This window comes from Centruroides vittatus, unplaced genomic scaffold (assembly GCF_030686945.1).
Source record: "Centruroides vittatus isolate TY-2023 unplaced genomic scaffold, ASM3068694v2 contig_921, whole genome shotgun sequence".
Taxonomy (NCBI): Eukaryota; Metazoa; Arthropoda; class Arachnida; order Scorpiones; family Buthidae; genus Centruroides; species Centruroides vittatus.
This window is the reverse complement of record NW_027122608.1, coordinates 151,072-172,199: the sequence shown is the minus strand read 5'-3', so window position 1 is coordinate 172,199 and position 21,128 is coordinate 151,072. Positions and strand designations below refer to the sequence as shown.

Here is a 21,128-nt window from a genome sequence, read left to right as displayed (position 1 = left end):
TCAAGCATTCTTTCAAAAATTCCCATTTGCATTCTGCCCTAACAAGTTTTAATTCTATCTTCCTGTATTTCTTGTAATAATCCATCGGTGCCACCATATTAATGTTCAAGTAAATATTTTATATACCGTATTTTACGGACTATAAGACGCACTTTTTTCTTCGAAAAATTGCCCCCAAAATTCAGGTGCGTCTTATAATCTGTAGCGTCTTATAGGTATTTTTTTTAAAAACTGCTTAAAAATTAAGGTGCGTTTTATAGTCCGTAAAATACGGTATATAAATTACTTAAACATTATTATTAATGTAAATATCAATGTTCAAGTAATTATTATAAATACAAAAATTAAAAAGAATTTACTATTTTAATATTTGTCGTTTTTCCATCGTGTAAAGCTAAATGACAAAAATTTTAGTGTAAACTTTCTGAAAACATTTAAACGTTAAATACCTTCGCCGTTTCCTTCTTCACCCATAATAATTTTCATTGTACAAGCAATTTGACAAACGACAGGAGACGATATACTAGTTGCATAACTGAAACTGTAGCAGTGGCTCCTCAGATAGTCGATCAATTCCTACGGAAATAAAATGCTTGAAATTTTAACAACGAACAATGTATAGACTGACTTTTAATTACATGAATATTTTACCAGCAAAATGCGTCTTACCCTGGAACCTGCGATGTACCCTCCTGCAGCTCCGAAACTTTTGGTGAAGGTCCCCATTAATATATCTACATCTTTGGGATCACAGTTATAATAGTCGACGACGCCCCTGCCGTTACAACCTAGAGCACCTATACTGTGGGCTTCGTCCACGTAGAGATAAGCTTTGTATTTCTTCTTTAAATGGATGGCGGCGGGTAAATTTACTATTGTACCTTCCATACTATAGATGTGAGCCTTTAAATCAAACTTTAAATTTGCCTAAACATAATTCTGATAAAACCAGTTTACCTATAAATTCCTTCAACAATGATGACAATTTTCTTCCAGGGTCTCCTCGTGCGGGGATGGCCCGTAACGATGGCATTACGTAATTTTGCTTCCAAATCATTCATGTCTGTTAAACAAAATGTGTATTTTATACAATGTTTCTCTTACCATTTTTTCCCCTTTTGTACAGATGCCTACCGTTGTGTCTGAAGACGCGAATGACCGCTCCCGAAATTCGGCAACCCAGAATAAGAGAAGCGTGATTTAGTTCGTCGCTCAGTATTAGACACCCTTTGCTAACTAAGGCGGGAATACAGGTTGAATTAGTGGCGAATCCCATTCCTACGACTATGCTATCTTCTACGCCTAAAAATCTTGCGACTAGTTTCTCCAGATCTCTATGAACGTCCAATGTACCTATCAGAAGAGATAAAGATTAAGTTATCTGTAATGTCTAAATGCTAGAACAAAAAGAAAAATATTCAGTCTCAAAACCAAGAATTAGATGTAATAGCTATAAATTTTGCCAAATTTACACTGACGTAACTTTTTCTCCACATTTACCTACAGAAACAGAACTACACGTTCATAAATTTCTAATTTCTAAAGTTGATAACCTCGCTATTGTACGAGGCCGAAGTGTTAAACGCAAAAATGTGCACGTCTGATGTTCGGCGCTGCCTTCCTGTAAACCTAGAAGTTCGACGATGGCATTTGGAATGTCGAGCATAATTCTACCGACTATCCAAACACCATTGTCAAACTTCTAGACTTACAGGAAGGCAGCGCCGAACGTCCGACGTACACATTTTTGCGTTTAAAACTTCGGCCTCAACCTTGCTATTAAACAATATTTTGTAGCATCAAAGGAATTATTTTGTCACACATTCAACTCATCTCTGAAGACAGTTTGTCATTACTCAACACAAGTGTATCAAGCTATGGCATACTAAACACAGGCAAGACAGACAAAATACATATTTAATCATTCAAAAACAATGGAAGTTAGATGGATAAAATATTAGTTCAAAAACTAATATTTTATCCATCTAACTTCCATTGTTAGGAAAGGATAAAATACTCTTACTCCGTGGCTCGTAGGTTCAAATCTCCATTTTCTTTGCTTTATTTGTGCCATACATTCATTTCTCAGTAGTAGTGCCATTATTTCTAACACACATGCAGGTTACTAAAAACTTTATATTTAATACAATACAGCTGAATCCTCATGCCAAATATTAAATAGCAGAAAGGAAAATTCACTGTGTACGACGTTATTAAATGTTTTTTATTGCTAGTGCTTTCAGCAAATTATTTTCGTCGTCGTCATCGGGCAAATAAAAGTTTTTAAAATCGAACATAAAACGCCATACACAATGAATTTTCCTTCCGACTTCATATCTACATTTGTAATTGTCAATAGAAGAGTTCACATTTCATTCCATTCTCTGTTTACTTATCACTCACTTATAAATCTTAACCTTTTCTTATTGTTAAATAAAGAAAACCGACAATCGAGAGAAGCTTCTCCCATTTCCTGTTATATCAGAAATTAACTAATCAACTCTTCTGTTTTATTTCATTTAGAAGTTTTAGTTGAGAGTTAACATTACAGTGCTACAAAACAGATATTTATAGGATGTGGGCAGGTTGAGAGGGTGATGTTAAAATAGACTATTGTAGATCCTATCTTGTCATCCAATTTCTAACATAATAAATGATGTAAAGGTCTGCCACTTACAAAACTTTTGTTTAGATGTTTTCAGAATGAGATATGCTTGTAAATTGGGTTACAGTAGGTACAACGGATATAATTATTGAGTTTCACTACAAAGCCATTATGTCCTCATTACTGACGACAATACTTAATCATATAAAATTGGTTTAAATAATCAGAAAATCTCTTATCAAGTTTATAAAGAATTAATTCTTCGTAAACTTTTGATATGAGAAAGGGCAGCTGATTACCAGACAGGTGAAGCATAATCTACAATAGACTGGAGACATACCGTATGCAGAGATAGTGTCTGGCTACTAAAAACAAAATTACCAGATTGGCGCACACATTAGTGTTTTATCCCGGTTTACGAGAGAAGAAAATGAAGTTGACTTACATTTAAATCACGATTGAAGTTCTCACCGATTTCTATAACTGTTTGTGGCACACGTCAGAGTTAACCCTTCGTCACGCGCGCGCTCAGTGAAATCGAAATTACGCGCGCTCGGTCAATTCGGCACCAATTTAAAAAATTAATTAATAAAAATTTAACATCGAAAAACGGGTATTTTTACTTTAATCCAGTTTATTAATATGTTTCTAATCGAATTCAGTCAAAAAAGTTTTAATTTCATCATAATTTATTGATGATTTTAATTTTTTAATATTAGAAGGTAATTAGCATAAATTACAAAGTGTCGTGTTTCATCTTCGCTCCCGTTCAAGTTTATTGCTCTAGACACGCGCCGATGTTTGTTTTTAGTTCTACTGGTGATTAGGCTTTTATTTCAACCTCGTCCGTTTTGGTTACGGAAGATGGGGAGACGGGCGTCACGTGATCGCTTACCTCACATTTTACCACAGAAATTACCTTACCTTGAAAGTTTTATTTTTTTTCTCGATTTTAATTATTATTAACTATCTTTTTTTGATGGATTCTCATACTTATATGTGTTATGAAGTTGCAGATATGTTTTTTTATTAAGTTTTACAAATTTATGTTTTTTTCTTCGATTTTTATATATAAAATATACGAAAATTCAAATATTTATTAAAATTTATCAGAAATGCTAAACTATAAGTACAGTGTGTTTTACAATACTATTGCGAACAGATATCGTCAATTATTTTATAAACATATTTATAATTTTAATTTTTATAAATTATTTAAATTGATGCAACGCGACGCGCTCAGAATCAATTAATTACTGTCACGCGTTACTAAAGATGGCGATGGGACTCGATTCAATTACTTCTTCATTTCAGATGTTAATTAAAGAGTGTTATTTTAATATAATATTAAATAGTGTATGTTTATTATAATTAATAAATCTATATAGGAATAATATATATTAATTACTGAGTGTATTTTAAAAATAAAAAAACGGAACAAAAATATAATAGAAAAAAAATGTTTATACTACACGAAAATGTTTTTTACATCTATTCTATTAGATCTATAATAATCCTAACGATGGTGGACTTCACGCCGATCTCTGAATAAGCAAGAGACGAGATAATTGACATCCAGGCGTTAAGTGTCGCCTGGATGTCAATTATCTCGTCTCTTGCTTACATCTATTCTACTTTCAATACAAGAGTTATATAAATAATAATTAAGATAAACAGTATAAATTGGTAATACAAATAAAATTATATTATATATTATTTATTTATACATTTAAATATTCATTTCTATTATTCGTTTATACATCTTACATTATACAATGCTAAAACTTTATGTACTGTACAGTACATCTTGTATTGCAAGAATTATAATTAGCGTGTGCAAAAACGTTAATTTTTTTATTTTCTAGGTTAGGCATACGGGGTTTCTTTCACTGATTTAGCAGACAGGACCTTTTGGATGCAGAATCCAACAAATGAACAACTTTTATTGATATATATATCAATAAATGTCGTTCATTTGTTGGATACTTTATCCAAAAGGTCCTGTTTGCAAATCCGTGAAAGCAAGCCCTTATGCCTAACCCAGAAAATAAAAAAAATACAGAAAAATAGGTAATATAAAAAATGAATACGTTCATATAGTGTTAACTTTCTAATTGTGTTCTTCCACTCAGGGAAATGTTGTGATGGTGTCATAAAACTTTATAAAATAATTAAAAAATACCATTGTAAGAAATTAAATTATTTCCGGTCAAATTTCAGTTTATTAGAAGTAATTCACTTTAAAATAACGCGATTATAAACAAAGAAGCGCGCGCGCCACCGCTGCGGCTATTTTTAGTAACAACGACTGGCGGGAAATTTGAAAACTGAAATCCGAGATAACGCGCGCCATAGTGCCGATTCGGCACCAATAATTAATTAAAAATAACGGAATGCTTTAAGCAAAAAATGAATAGCGCATCGTAAAATTGAAGAAAAATTAGACAGATAATAATTTTTTCAGATTTTTCGGACAATTAGAATTTTTACACGAACTAATTAAAAATCGATTAGTGCCGAATCGCACTAGGCGCGTGACGAAGTTAATTAACTTAAACAGACTAAAATTCAGTGTAACTTGTGTCACAGCCCGTAAACTGTGCATGGGAATTAAGTGTTTGGCACATTTGTAAATAATCGATTAGTTCAAAAGCAATTCTGCTAAAATAGGCCTATTGATTTTGTTAAATACGATAAAAACAGTCAGTTTTAGTACCTTGTTACACGACAAGGGGTCGTAGGGAGGCACTATCTTTGTCGAAATTAATGAGTAGAACAAGTTCAAGAAAAAGTAACAAAGGCAATTTGCAAAAACTAATGAGAATAATGTGATGCATTGGTATCAATTAGTCATTAACTACTCACTCCTTGGAACTCAAACTGGCTCGTTTGCCATCGCACAAACTGTTAAGAATCATATCCGCAATGTATTTTAATACCCAAGTAAAAATTAAAACTTGGCCGACAGTATTTGCATTTTAAAAATATATAAAAATATTTAATAATATAAAAATATAATACGGACTTTACAAAGTAAGCTTTGTCCTTTTTTTCCGCCGTTCGTACCATCCGCAGTCCTCAAGGCTTCACAATCCTCCGGAGACGACCTTTCTTTAGAGGCTACTGCCTCCGTGCAAAGATGCAAAGTAGGTAAAGCGTCCTCTGGTTTTTTGCCACGGTAAAATTATTACATTTTGAGTAAAAATTATAAAAAACATGGCCGGCGTTATTACATTTAGACTGCGGAAGGTACGAATACGCGAAAAAAAAAGGACAAAGTTTACTTTGTAAAGTCCGTATTATATTTTTTATATTATTAAATGTAATAACGCCGGCCATGTTTTTATAATTTTTACTCAAAATGTAATAATTTTACTGTGGCAAAAAACCAGAGGACGCTTTACCTACTTTGCATCTTTGCACGGAGGCAGTAGCCTCTAAAGAAAGGTCGTCTCCGGAGGATTGTGAAGCCTTGAGGACTGCGGATGGTACGAACGGCGGAAAAAAAGGACAAAGCTTACTTTGTAAAGTCCGTATTATATTTTTATATTATTAAATGTAATAACGCCGGCCATGTTTTTTATAATTTTTACTCAAAATATAAAAATATCACAAATATACAAAACACTTTGTCTATTTTTCTCTTTCTGTTGTTTCAACACATCAGCAACACTCCAAAACTTTTACTTAAACATGTTGTAAATACTGTTATACTAGATGAACGTGGCGTTGCTCAGACAAAAAATAACAGCAGCAAAAATTAAGATTATTTCGTACTTCTAATCCTTTTACTATATTATATTATAGTATTTAATTTATATTTACAAATGTTATCATACGCAAGAGTCTATCACACTGAGTGCCCAAACTAACATTTTAAAAATTCTTTAAATGGTGTGCAGTAGGGGAATAAAGAATTTTTTATGTATGTTATCACCTACTTCCAAATTAAATACTAAAACAAGAGGAATTTCAATAATTGGTGTTGCATACATAATACTAAAAGCTAGAAAATAAACTGCAGCTTTTACAGTATTCTTGATATTGTATGACTGAATATAAAAGCTTGGGGCATTCACGTTTAGAAATGTTCTTGTTACACTTGCTACTGACTTTCATGGGCTTTCCACAAACTCCCCACACTTTCAGTTTTGGTCATAAGATATCAAATACTGTGAGAGACAAAGAAAATTTACATTTTAGTGCATTTATGTGAATGAAAAGCATTTAAAAAAAATCTTTTTCAAATACTTAACTGTTAATGTTCCGAATTCAAACTTTGGGACGGTTTTCTTTAGTTGGTTTAATTCGTATATGGAAATGCGACAAGGGGGTGATCTGCCAAGGGAATGCCTTGCAGGAGGATTTTTGTGGTAAACTGGCCCCTATTTAGGTGTTAAAAACGTGAAGTAAACCCAGAAATCTCCATGAGGTTGGCCCATCGGCCAGGCGCAAATTCACAATCGATTACTGGCATTTAACAGTTCTTATCCTCTTGCCACTGGTGGGTGTCCGGCAACAAAATGGAGAAATCCCGAGAAAACCGAATAGAGTTAACCTCTATGTTCTTCTTAGTGTTCAATTTATCCGAAATTTGCATGGAGTCGACCTACTACAAAACTGACAAGGTGTAAGGAACTGAGTCCGAGCCTTATTTTTATTTTATTATTATTTTTCCGTTTTATTATATTTTGTTTGGAGCTTATGTTTATTTAGGACGAAGGTTCCCCACCACTCTCTTGTTAGTAACGAAAAAAGAAGATAAAAACAACTCACGAAAAAAAAATAAACGCCATAGGAAAAATCTTGCGCACTTGCGCTGCCCAGCGGAAGTAAACGGTCCGCAGAAAAAAAAAATGGAGGAGGGAATCCCCACACTCACTAGTAAAGAAATACTTACTAAACCGTCTTAACATCCCCGGAAATTATGATAAATACTTTGTAAACAGTTTATAAGCTTTGTCGGAAACTTAAAGCTGCCAGAAAAGAAAATTAATGTTAGCAACTAAGTATGTAAATAAGAGGAGTAACCCAGCTGAAGTGTGACGTCACCTCACAGTATAAAACCCGTACATTAACCAAAGAAGGAGGAGGTGAATTCCAAATCGAGGCGACTTTGAGAGCGAGGTGAATTCGAAAGCAAAGTATTTTCTGATAGAAGTCCAGATTGATAATTGGACAATCCAAGGTGTTAAAGAGGAATTCGATTGATGATATCGAAAGAATTGAGGAAATAGGTTCTTCGTATAGTGAGGTGACGAATGGACGTGTAATTCGTAAGAGATTTTGTTCATAGTTTCTAAGTATTTGATTTGTCGAATTTTCAAAGGGGAATTAATATTAAGTTAAGCTAAGTAGCTGAGTTTATTGTCGGGTTGACTTGTTGATTTTCGTTAATAAATTTTGTTTGGATTATAGACATTTGTATGTAGTAAATTCTAGTTACTAATTAAATATATTTGAACTTTTACTTTGGCTTGATATTTATCGTTATTATTACTAATTTTTCGATGCATGCTTAAAAGCCCAGGCCTGGCAAACTAATCTTGAATCCGCGTAAAGTACCCGTTAGGTTAACGGAAGTTTTACCGACCGCATTTAGTGTTGGTTTCCTAAGATACTAAAAATAGTACTTTACAAAAGTACTATTTTGACAACTTTAGCAATTTGTATGTAAATAAAATTAACAATAAGAGGTCAACTTATATTAAAGTCCCAATTTTTCCAAAAAGTAAGGATTATGAAATTGGAAGCTAACATATCCCCAAAATCAAATTTTTATGGTTTACCATCAACTGCTTCTCACAAACATTTAAAGTATTAAAATAATTTTAAGATCCTTAAGTCCACAGTTTCCAAAGCATTGGTTACAACACCCTTGGGAGTCGTGAGAGGTTTCACATAAAATGAAAAAGTCATTAAGACACATTTATTTTGTATTTACAACAGAAAACAAATGTGAAGTGTATGCTTGTTTTTCAGAAACTACCTTCACACATGTTGGCTCTATTTGTAATGCATACAATCAAATCATTTGCATTCAAGGCAATTTCTTACTTTCGTTTTGATGTCAATCATTGACAGGAAACTTCTTTTTGCAAAGATACAAGATTGCAAATGATATTATATTTGCAGAAAGAGGGAGATATAAATGGAAAAGAGATACAAAACAGTAGGGGTTGCAGCTTCAAAAAGTTTGGGAACCTTTAAGTAATAGCGGAAACCCAACGAGGAATAATAATTTTAAAAACAAATTATTTTTAAGGAACTCTGTAGCAGCAGCAGACATTGCAGATCGGCCACCCACAAATTCAATTTTTCCGACTTGTTTAGTCACACAAAGGAACTGAACATGTTAAAAAGGGAGATGGCATTTATTGTCCATGGCACTTTTGAGTAACATGGAAAATAAAGAATGACATTAGAAGTGGTGTATTACAAAACTGAAACTATGCCTACTTTCTAAATGATGTAATTAATGCAATGGGATTTTTAAAATATATTTGTCAATTAAATAAGTTCAGTATTATATTCTTTATTATTATTATAGATTATTATATAGAATGAAATAAAAGTTAAAATATTTTCCGATTATAAACAAATAATAAATGATCTACAGGATCTTCCGAAAAGAATGCATTATTTATAAATTATTACAATAATTTAAAACAGTAGCAAATGATTGCAGTATTAAACTTAATAACAGAAGGCACCTAATACTTACCTATGTCTAGACTAAATTACTTAGCATTTAATTATTCGTAGCAACAGTAATTTAGCCCAGTTTAATACAGCAATCGTTTGGCTTTAATATAACTAATTGGGCTTACAGATGTTAGTGTGATGTGGGAAGATAGCCCAAATGGAGGGTTGAAAACACTTTAGAAGAGGTGATGTTATGTTTTCGGAGTTTAAAGAAGGTTGTGAAGCGCTGTGACGAAGTTGTAGATATATTTAGTAAAAACTGAAAGCAGAGAAATAAAGTATTTTGTTCTTGCTCCGTTGTAAATATGGGAAGTTTTTTACTAACTAATGCATTATTATTATTAACTCGGCATAAAAACAGCCTATTTCATTTTATAAAACCTTAATTTTCATGTGTTTTACAAGTTCTGACAAACAGAAGTAATATAATTAATAAAACTAATAAAAATTTTAAATATACAAACGAATTCAGTTCAAAGTTCTCAAGCCAAACAAAAAATTTATTTATATACTTAAAATAACAAAACATCCTTTTATGAAATTGGACTAGAAGTGGGTTACATTGCTACCTCATTTTATTAATTGTCTCAACATTATTTTTAATTAAATTAATAATATTGGTAAATTTTTATAACTACAAAAATGTGTTTAGTGGGAGAGCGTATTTCTAGGGCGAACTTTGCATAGTTTTCATGATCATCTATGTGAAACAAATCTTAGTAAAAACACTAAACATTGCCGTCTCTCTAAATAAATAATTTATGGAAGTTTTGGTAAGGTAACTGACACAAAAGTTTTAAAATGTCATTATGCTACTGTATGAATTTCTATTGAATTTAGTGTACCACATATAAGACACTTTTCTCAAAAAGTACCATCTGAAAATAGGGTGCCTCTTATATGCCGGCAAATACATTAATTAAACCCAATAAAGTCCTATTTTGTAACCTTTATTTTAACGATTACTTGCTTTGTTATGTTAAAGTACCAGTTTTTGTACCTTTTATCGGTGCTAATGTCCTGTTCGATATATTGCCGAGCAAATAAAAGTACTCGTTTAACATTACTAAAAATTTTTTGGGTATTAGTCAATACGGGAGAAAAAAATATGATGTGCCGTTTTGATATTCGCGGGAATGAAAATCGATAAATCGCTGATTTTTTTACCTAATTCGTGGCGTGTGGTGCACACGCCCACTCCGTACGCAGAGATGGACGACTCGACTTTGTCGATACACCTTCCTTCGTTTATTGCAAATCCTAAATAATTATAGGAACCTAAATTGACTGCTTTGATGGATGTACCCGGCATCCTATGTATGTAAAAATAAATTTTAATTAGTTTTAAATCCTTAATTAAATTTTATTTCAATTTAGTAAGAGAAACAACTAATTTAAATTAAAATTTTAAGAAAATCAAACCAAAACAAAACTGGACAAGACAAATATTTGGATTTATGTATTTTGTGCACATTATATTTACAGAGTTCATTGCTGCGTCATATAAATTTAATCGGAAATAAGACATTTATCAATTCATATACCTTACACAGCTGATAAGTTGAAAGATAAGGACAGTGATTTTGTAATTTGCTTTATAGATAAAAATTTGACGTTTTATTTATCTTTATCACTATCGATTCATCACTAGAAATTTATATCAAAGCATAAAACTCTGTAAATTTACTAAACATGCAAACTACTTGATAATTTAGTAAAATTTCATTTTTAAATCGTAACAGATTATTTTCAAATTTATCTGATTTAAAAACTAATAAAAAGTCATTTTGGAGAGAACCGATTCTTCTGTCTCCACCTGTTTCCCTACTCGTGCAACACAATTATACACTATAAAATTAATTAATCCATTTATTATGATTAAGAATGATATGCTAAAGTTTAACTAAATATATACAAATTACTGCTAACTAGAAAAATAGAATTACTTATCTCGTACTCTCGAGTGCTCTTGCATCTCTCGATGGGACATGCCGTTACCGTATATGCTAATGATGGGCACAAGAAAGCCTAAGAATTCCAAGATGTTTGTCACCCAAAAACAGTGCTTCAAAGTCATGGTAGCCAAACTGTGGCTCACAAACTGCATTTGGCTCTTCTAGACCTCCACTGCAGCTTGAATTTATTTAATTATTATAATTAAATATACAAGAATATGTATCCATTGTATAAAATACCAGTTTCGACAGAGAATACGGTTCTCATATTTTTGATAGGTGATGTATGACTCCTATCGCGACAAGATTTGGCCAGCCCCTGCTTACGCACATTTACAAATGTACAACGTAAGCGATAAATGAAGTATGACATAGCAATAGTAGGTTCTTTATTAAATGAAATTTTACTATAACAACACCAATTCAAATTGACAACAACACAGTATTTTAACATCTTTCTCATCTTTCACACAACAATTCTTTTATATAAGAAAGGAAGGAAGAGGGTGGGACAGCAAAAAAACATGCACCTGCATTACTTGTGCTTGAGAATGCCTACAGCTCGAAGCCAGTCTTTTTGTAAAGGCAAAGTAGCTGCAACCATAAAAAAAGAAAAAACTTAATTCGGCCAAGAAATGTTTAACGGCAAGAAAGTAAAAAACAGAACGGCATGCAATAAATTCAAATCCACCAACCAGCTTACGAGAGACGTTAAAGAAAAACTCTGGCCGATTAGTTAAGTAGCTTTTTGGAGAAGAAATATGCTGAAAAAGACACGATTAATAATTAAAAAAAAAAGAAGCAAAGCAAATAATGATTTCGTATTCAGAATATCTATGAATTAATCTGACGTTTGTGCAAAATAATATGCATTGTAACAGATTGAATTTACAAAGCTTACAGTTTGCATTCTGCATAGAAACCAATGTTAAACTTAATCTGTTCAACAATTACTCTAAAACAATTTTGAACTTTTACTATTTCAACTTAAAAGATCATCAAAAAGTAATGCATCTCAGTCTCCAATTAAAAATAACTTTATGTTCAGAGATTTAATGGAATTAATGTTAAAAATCATTTTTTAATTACTCCAGATATTTAATATATCTTTAACTCTTATGTTAATGCACAATGTTTGTGGTTGCATATAATTCACTTAATTTTATTGAATTATCAATGGCCGAACATTTATTTATGATTTGTTTCGAACCAACCGTACTTGTTCGACTTACGCATTTCAACTAAGTTTTTGACAGAAAACCCAGTTGCTCCCAATGTCCGCCATGTTTTGGCACATCCACACGAATAAAAATAAAGACAGTTTTAGTATCCACACAATGGAAAGAGTCAAAAGAAAGCCATACCATGACAAAACAATCAATCAAAACATTGATGATTTAGCGATGGTTACTAAAAGGCGTACGTGTGTAAAGACAGGTAGTGTATGCAAGCACAACACCTGTAGACACCTACCACCTACAGTTCTTATTCGACTGCAACACACAAGAAAATACTTAAGGACAGATTGTCCCGAAGTGTTCCAAACCAGATAGATAATCTCAAAAAACTAAATATATGGCAACTTTAGCTTTGACACAAATATATTGAAAATAGGTTAAAATCTAAACACACGAAACTGCTTACTATATTAAACATTTGCTGAACGATACTTCATAAAACCGATTATACTTTGCAAAATTAAAAACTCAAAAATAATTTAATACTAAAAACAATGCAAGCCAAGAAAAATGCTTGATCCATTTATCTCAGTTGTACCAAGATAAAAATGAATTGCCATTTAAAAGGATCTATAAGACGAACTACTCAAATGAAAACAAAACCACCGAGAAGTAGTAAGAAGAGCTCGGTTATGCCGTGGGTGGAACTCGGCAACTTGCAAGTCGGTCGCACTGCCACTCGAAGTCGCCGCAGCGCTGCCAAACTTTAAGAGTTTGACTTTAATCCGACCGCTTGGTATTATGTCAAATATATTTCATAACAATGAGGTAGAGAAGCATTACTTTCTGAATCTTTACAAATTTTTTAAAGGTAATTCTTAGCAGCCGAGCCGAAAAGATGCCAATTTCATTTTATTCGTGATAATATCGATTAAAATTGAGAGCTTTTGTTCGTTAAATCTAAAATGCACTTGTGAATTTCTGAAATATTTTTTGTTTCATTTAAAACACACGTACTCTGCATACACAAAAGAATTAGGACATATTTATAGAGCTGTAAGCTTGAACGGAATACATTTTCAAAGATTAATTTACATTTGTGCTGACTGTGCCAGTATCGAGAATGATATTTAATAACAGACCGGAGCACTCTCGGCATAACTAATACTCTATGTAAATTTGTACATACAAAGTTTACGTATATGTACCTATACATGCATCACCGGTTTAGTGAAAATAATTAGGACAGAAATAATTAAACTGCTTGATCGACTCATTCGGGTGTGTACGTGTGTGCATGCGCGTGCACACCTTGAGGAGGAGAGAAGAATAAAACCAAGTTAAACGTGATCTATAAAGTTATTAGCAATTAGAAAAATGACAGTCATCTGAGTCTTTCTTCACAATCGAATAAAAATTGAATTTCAAATTAAAATAAGCTCTGAAAGAGTATTAATTTACAATTATTGGCTTCTTTACTGCATTGAATAAATTCTTATTCACAGAAACACTGAACTAAATATCGGAATAGATTTTCGACTTGCAATCCCGCATAGTAGTCGGATTTTTTAACCTATTTTGATTAATACAGTAACTTCAATATTAACCCAGATGCCAAATAAAGTCATCAGAGACATTAAATCATGTAAACAGTGATAAATTTCAGACTATTCGGTTACAAGCAACACCTAAGGACTTATTGCTCCAAACATTATAAGACTAAAAAGGTAGTCCTTGCTAATGCACTTACAAAGTGTATATGGCATAATTTGTTTACACTTCATATAAGAATCATCATGTTTTATCCTAAATATACAAAAAAAGGTTTCACAAATGCATTTCAGAAAGTTTTGCTCTCAATTTTTAATAAATCTAATTTTACAGTTATTTAAAGCGAGCATTATTTCATAACTAGAAAATTAGTAAAATGAAAAACGTCTTCTACGACTAATAATTGTAATATCGTCGATAGTTATAACTTTATCTGCACTGTTGATACACCGATGCAATTTAATATCAAACATTAAAATCAATAAGAAAAACTTTGTCTTAAAAATTTAAATATTTACAAAATTAAAAAGAATTTATTATTTAATAAAACGTAATGAAAACTTACGTAAAATGCCAATTGTAGTCGGTGGAAACCCTATCTTTGATGTCGACCATGACGCCGGGAGCACTGCAGATGGGCTTACTCCAACAGTCCCTGATTCTTCTGTAGACATTATGATTATAAAAGCTTTCAAATTTCTGATAGAGAGGAACATAACCCTGTACGAAACCATTTGTTACTTTTTACTTTCCCTCCGATTACGATTTTTTCCCCCCAGGAAAATAAAGTCCTTGGAAATCCTTTACCTCTCTGTTCCTTTCCACGGCACACCGCTGGTCCTCCAGTCCGACTCTCCTGAGAAACTCCCGCAGATAACCGAAGATGATGAGGATCATGTAACTGAAGTAGGTGAGGATGGCGACGCCGAGCGGAGTCTCTTCGTACTCATCTTCGACTTCCATGTTCCTGTGGGAGACGACCTCTTGTTTTGTTATTTTCCACAAAACTTTACGCGCGTAAGGTGCGAGTACGTTCGACCAAATGCGAGCGGAGGCGTTCGATCGACCCACATTCGTTCCAAACGATGGATCAACCCATTTAACTTCTACAAATTACGACGAGCGTCGGAAAATCTAAACACGATTAAAGCTTTCCGACGACAGAAGTAAGTTAACAGCCCGCAAGGTGGTATCGATAACGACAGATAGGTTATCAGGACAGGGACAAACACACATTATACAATGTATTAGCAGCTTAAAAATGGCACACAACCCGTATATAAAGAAGACTGCGGTTTCCCGGATAACGGAATAAAGTAAAAAAAATAACTTTACCTTATGGAATTTTTAGTTCTCAACATGACAAAAGCCTGTTTAGTAATTAAAAAAATATATATATATATACATATAAAATCAGTCACAACAAAATCGAGCGGTAGATAATGGCAGGGAGTGAAGCCGAGAAACAAGTTGGCACACTTCCAAACCGCCTGGAGTCAATGCGAACTGGCTACCTGGCAGTTAAGTAACTCTAGCACCGTTTCCCCACTTCCTGCAACCGCTCGAGCCGCAGCTGGCAAAGGGTCTGAAACACGCACGTGCTCGTAGGCGTCGGAGCGCAACCGGATGTGGCAGTTTGATATCCGGAATTACGTCGCGTAGCAGAGTGCGAAACGATAAGTTCGACCCAGTGATAATAACAATAATCAGGCGTGTTTTAAACACGCCGCCCGCTAATTTTATCACAAACCAGTGAAATTTTCTACTCCCCCGACCCCCAAATCGCCAACACGTCGCTGTGGAGTTAACAAATACGTGTTATGAGGTGCAGAAAAGGGGCGGGCGAATGCGGAAACGGCTTTACTCGTTTAAAAACAATACTAATCACTCACTCTTTCGGAGACTTCATCCTCCATAGCTTCACTCCTCCTATCAAATTCGTCTTCATCTCGTAACGGATTTAGTAAATGTGTAATAGAATAAGGAACCGAACATTTATTTACACTGGTTCCAGCAGGAAAAAGTACTAAAGTAATCCGAAATTTATGTACTCCATTGCGTTAATAGAATCGAAAGTTTAACGCCGGCCAATGAGAGTTCATTTTCAGTAAATCAACCCCCCAATGCAGGAGAGAGCCTTCAATTTAGAAGCGGCATTCCAAAATTACACGCCGAATTTCTAAAAGGAACCTTAAACTTGCAAGATTTGCGTTGGAGGAACGGGGAAACGAAGCCAAAAACCACACCGGTGGGAGCACTACCCCGTTAAAGCGTCACAGAACAAGGGCTCTCAGTATACAAACGTGGATAAAACGGTTCCAAACACCACGTTCTAAATATTCGCGCTTACAAAAAGAGAAACACTTCAGAACGGTCGCAACTGGAGCGAGAGGAGAGGGGTGTTTTTTTTTTCACGCGAAGAGCCAGCTGTACCAAATGTACCAAAAAAAAAAAGCTCAAAGAATCCGATTACAGTCTGCAGGCGGGTAATTACAGTTCTTAAAGTCACAATCGTCCACGAAACTTCACCCTTCCTCCGGTGTTAAAGCTTAACAAACAAGGCGCACGCGCCACACTTCTGTTTAGCGACGCGATTTCGTCGCTCTGAACACACTTCTCGAGGGAAAAAGAAAGTAGGAAACGGTAGGAGGAACGAAAGAATAAGGTCAAGGCCGAGTCATCTTCGAGCGACAGAAATGCGCGAAAGCGACGCATTCCTAGCGTGCGACACGTGTTCGATAACGTCACCGGCCAACGTCACATTCGGCCTTCCATATTTTATTTTTGGGAGCGTGTTACGTTCCGACTGCTTAATCATCGGGAAAATATCGAAGAACCCGTCAACGCGATAATTATGCCATCGTATTTTGGCTCTAGAACGAAACACGTGGCGCGGTTCGATAGCGCGTGCTATATTAGAACGTCACACTACGGCTAGAGGGTTATACAAAGTATCGACCGCACCGGTTTAGATTAGAGGGAGGAGGGGGAAGTAAGATAAACGGGTTCCAGAAGTAACGCGATATCGCGGAGAACAGAGGAACTGTGTCAAGAGTTCAAACAAAGGAGTAAAACGGGAAAACAAAGCGAGGGAACACAGTAAAATATCTATAGAGTAAAATTCGGGACAAGTCTAATTTCAGTTGCAGTTTTTTAAGGTATGGGTGGACGGTTTACGCTCGCGCTTAAATCCTCCAGTTTTCTGAAAACAAAGATAAACACCTTCAGATATTCGACCCCGCTGCAATATACAAAGCCCAGTATGGGGCATTTCAGATCCTAGCACAGGCCTCACGTATTATAAACTCGTAGAAAAGGCCCGGTGAATCCCGCTTGCCTGGGCGATTTCAAGATAAAGCATTAGGAGCCTAACCTTTGATGGTGGGTGTAGCATCTATACAGATGGGTTTCTCCTTATTTTTAAAGCGTACCTTCACAAAGGGACTGAGCTTACAAGTAATCCTTCAAAGAAATCCAGTTAATATTTGTTTTTAAATTAATTCAGGAGATGCGAGTTAACACGTGACGGGAATATCCCCAAACCGGTTGTTTCTAATTCCTAGAAAATTTCGACGGAAGTTAGCCGTCGAACGAAGGTTCCTGCACTATTATATCGAAACTTACGCATTAAATAACCGTATAATTAATTTAAAAGGGGGCTTCTGGACTGAAAATTATTCCATATTTTTTGAAAACGCGCTTAAAAATAGTTAATTTGTATATTTTTTCCCGTCTAGAGATTCCGAAAGGGAAAATTGTGGTAAAGTAAACACGCTAAAATAATCTTCTGGATAAAAATGGCGCAATTTACTACAACAAATAGACGTGGATGAAATTTAAAAAAGTATTTTTTGGACAATTTTGTAGAATTGACAACAGAAATAAGTTTTAATATTAAGAATATACGGTTCTAACAACACATTTTACTGGCGATTTGTGGACTGTTTAAGTTAAAACTATTACAAAAAATAATATTAATGTTCGATATAATTTACTTACTTTTTTTCTTACAACACGAAGGGGGAAGAACATTTCTGAGACACAGAGATATTCGAGCAGTATCTTTCGTGCTCTGTCGTTTTGTAAGAATAAATGATTTACAAAAAGAAGTTCGAATCCTATATGAAATTCTAACGTAAACTGTATTCCTTTATCTCTAAAACTGGCACTAAATTGAGTGTAGCGCTAAACCGAAGTACCTCAAACGAGTGTTCTTCTAGTTGCATACAGTAATTCGGATACCGAATGCTTCTTTTAATATTTATGAGAGAGAAATCATAAGTATGTACTGGCGCTATATCGATGTTGACTTTCTCAAATCACAGTATAAAGGAAAGACTTCTGGCATTTATAATCCCGTATAAACCGAGCGAGTACCGATCAAGTGGGGCAGAGGGAATCACACAAATGCTGATGTAAATAATGCGTTACAATCAGATCAAAAACGCCGTTATATCGAGTGTGCACCTACAGTTTCATTACAACGGAATAATATCTTCGATATAGCGCATACACTCGCAAATTTTGTTGAATTTATTACTTTCTAATGCGTGCATCGCGTTACCTCGATGAGGCGCAGAAAGGCGAGGGGTAGTAGGTGTGTTGGAAGCCAAGGGGGAGCAGTCCGAAAAGTTTGGGAAGCACTGAGACAGTGAATTACCTCACACACTTGAAATTCCTAAAACATATCACTTAGCCTATATCAAACACAGCATTTTTACTGATACTCGATAATTATTACGACATAATTTGTAGAAAATATTGCACAAATAGATCGGAAGCTACACATCATTCCAATGACTCATAGTTATGACATTATTCACTGTTTATGTGAATGAAATATGACATGAGTAAGGGTAAAAAACACGACAGTAATTTCTGCTGGAGTCTGGATTGTGTTCAGTAAGAAAATTAATTTTTATCATCGAAATTTTATTCCCATTATTCGAAAAACAAGAAATTCCAGAAACGAGGACATTAACTTACCAGGCAAGAAAAATTAAAATCACGTGTGGCGCCATCTGTTACGAGATTTTATTAATTTTTTATATTAATTAATTAATTATAAAATGGAAAAAGGCTTAATTTTGAGGGTAGAGAACAGTTTTATAAAAACGAAAAAGTTGCAAATGCTAATGAGGCAAGTTCGGCCCCACGTGACGCCTATCTCCCCAATCCCTCGACCTTAATACAGTAGTTTAGCATTCAATCCATCGCCTACCAGCAGAGGGCCCAAGGGGAGGCAAAAGGAGCAAGTTGCCCTGCTGGGTCCCTAGGAATTAGAGGCCCCCCATATGGGGTTGCCTAAGTTCGAAACCAGAAAATCGGAACATCTACCCCCTACGCAATTTCCCTGTTTACTTCCCTAATGCTCTAGGAATCCCAACAAATAGTTTATCCTTGATGGTCCTGCAGATCAATATTTTTGTGAAATCAACAGATTAATAGGCTAAAGATTTATGATTAAATTTACTGCTCAATACAAGTAAATAATTTATAATTAATTACTTCCAATTTTCTAATAATATAAATTTTTTTACTCTGCTCCTTGGGCATCGAGAAAGCTTTTCTAAGTAGACCTCGTCTCGAGCCTGGCCAAAACGACGTGGCCGGGGGCCCAAAATACCAGGGACAGACTACCCCTTGACAAATTTGGTTTCTTTGATCGATCTGGATTTGTTTACGGGTTCCCCAAACAGTAGCTTTGCCATTAGGCCACCTCTAGTATTACTAATAACGTCAAGAATTCTCAACACTGGATTTTTGAATTTATTACAGCAATTTAGATCTGCTTCTCTTACTTATGAATTAAAAATGGTATCAAATGATAATTATGAGAATACTCACTTACTCATTGATGATGTTGAGATTAACAGATGTCAAGCAGGCAAAGCCAACCAACCTTGGTCACGTGTATGCTTTACTTAAAGTAACTTACATGTTGATTGAGCATTGTGGAGTTGTGTGTTGTTAAAATAGCAACACAAATTAACAATCTCATGGCATACAAAGTGATTACTGTTATTTGGTTTCCAAATTCCAAAAAAGGTTGTCTAAACAATATTCATTTTTTGCACGTTGTCTAAGGGCGGTTATCTCCATGAAAATGCACATGTTAACACAACTTGGAAGACAACACCTGCTTTGACAACAAATGGGATTTCTGCACCATTCTGCCTAGAGTCTGGACTTAGATCTCTGTGACTATCACTCGTTTGGGAAATCAAAGGAGTTTCTGGGTGGAAAGCACTTTGCCGGTGCCAACAAATTGAAAAACAAAGTCACACAGTGGTTAAAGGCTTGGAAGCAGGGTCCATGACAATGGCATTCACAAACTGGTCACAGGATACGACAATATGACAAGTGCTTAAACAATGACTGTGATTATGTTGAAAAATGACTAAATTGATATGTAATATTAAGGCAAAAAAAAAAATTTAAGTAAGTAAATTTGTGTTGAGATTATGGGCAAACAGGAATTACTTTCCAAACAACCCTTGTAGTATCTTAACCAGACAAACATTAAAAAAGATTCAAAAACTATGAAATAACTATCTAAAATTATGCAAATTTATCAGAATATAGTTTATAAATCAGTAGATCTCAATTGTTGTTCTACAAACTTCCATGCATTCCATGAAAAAAAAATTTTTTAATTTTTTTATAGCAAGTTTATTCCAAATTTACTCTAGCATATGTATGTAGACAATTCAGAGTTTACTATTTTATTCAATAGAATAAAGTTTGTTGCTTTGTTGTTCTGCAAGAATTAGTAAATGTGAAATTGCTTATTGATTTTTGAATGTATCGACGCTAGCATTCCGTATAATAAGTACACGAATGGTATTCCGCGGCCTCGGAAAGGTCGAGAACCACTGCTACAAATAATTATTGCAGAGTTTACTTAAAAATGCAAAAAATTACTCTTAAAAAAATTAATTGGCTAACCGAGACAAATCAAAATATTACCTGGAATGGCAGGCAGATTAAAAGTTAGTGTCTTGACGAATTTCCAATGTATGATTAGTCATGTCTCAAACATAGAATTGTCCATATCTGGAAAAGAACACACAATTTAAAGAACTGTAAAACAGATAACTAACATTACTTAAAACACATTTCCTTCAACTTAAC

At 34.3% G+C, this 21,128-nt stretch overlaps 1 protein-coding gene and 1 long non-coding RNA gene across 6 annotated transcripts in view; one reads left to right on the top strand and one right to left on the bottom strand.

The window, feature by feature from the left end:
• Positions 1–21,128, bottom strand: part of LOC136984518 (serine palmitoyltransferase 2-like) — a 59,060-nt gene that overhangs the window by 22,663 nt on the left and 15,269 nt on the right. For 2 of the 5 annotated variants that reach the window (XM_067281531.1, XM_067281532.1), the window contains exons 2-9: positions 20,964–21,050; positions 14,802–14,961; positions 14,560–14,714; positions 10,478–10,623; positions 1,135–1,353; positions 958–1,063; positions 670–889; positions 450–576 (exon numbers count right to left, since the gene is read on the bottom strand). In XM_067281531.1, coding sequence (XP_067137632.1) covers positions 450–576; positions 670–889; positions 958–1,063; positions 1,135–1,353; positions 10,478–10,623; positions 14,560–14,714; positions 14,802–14,957 — 1,129 coding nt within the window. In that variant the 5' untranslated portion in view covers positions 14,958–14,961; positions 20,964–21,050. Of the gene's footprint in view, positions 1–449; positions 577–669; positions 890–957; positions 1,064–1,134; positions 1,354–10,477; positions 10,624–14,559; positions 14,715–14,801; positions 14,962–15,329; positions 15,365–15,508; positions 15,713–15,886; positions 16,251–18,654; positions 18,693–20,963; positions 21,051–21,128 lie in introns of those variants that run through there. The other 3 variants (XM_067281529.1, XM_067281533.1, XM_067281528.1) reach the window with 3 other exon arrangements.
• On the top strand, positions 18,756–19,327 carry LOC136984519 (uncharacterized). The gene is made up of 3 exons (XR_010882201.1): positions 18,756–18,896; positions 18,961–19,087; positions 19,192–19,327. It is a non-coding gene; the product is annotated as an uncharacterized lncRNA (long non-coding RNA).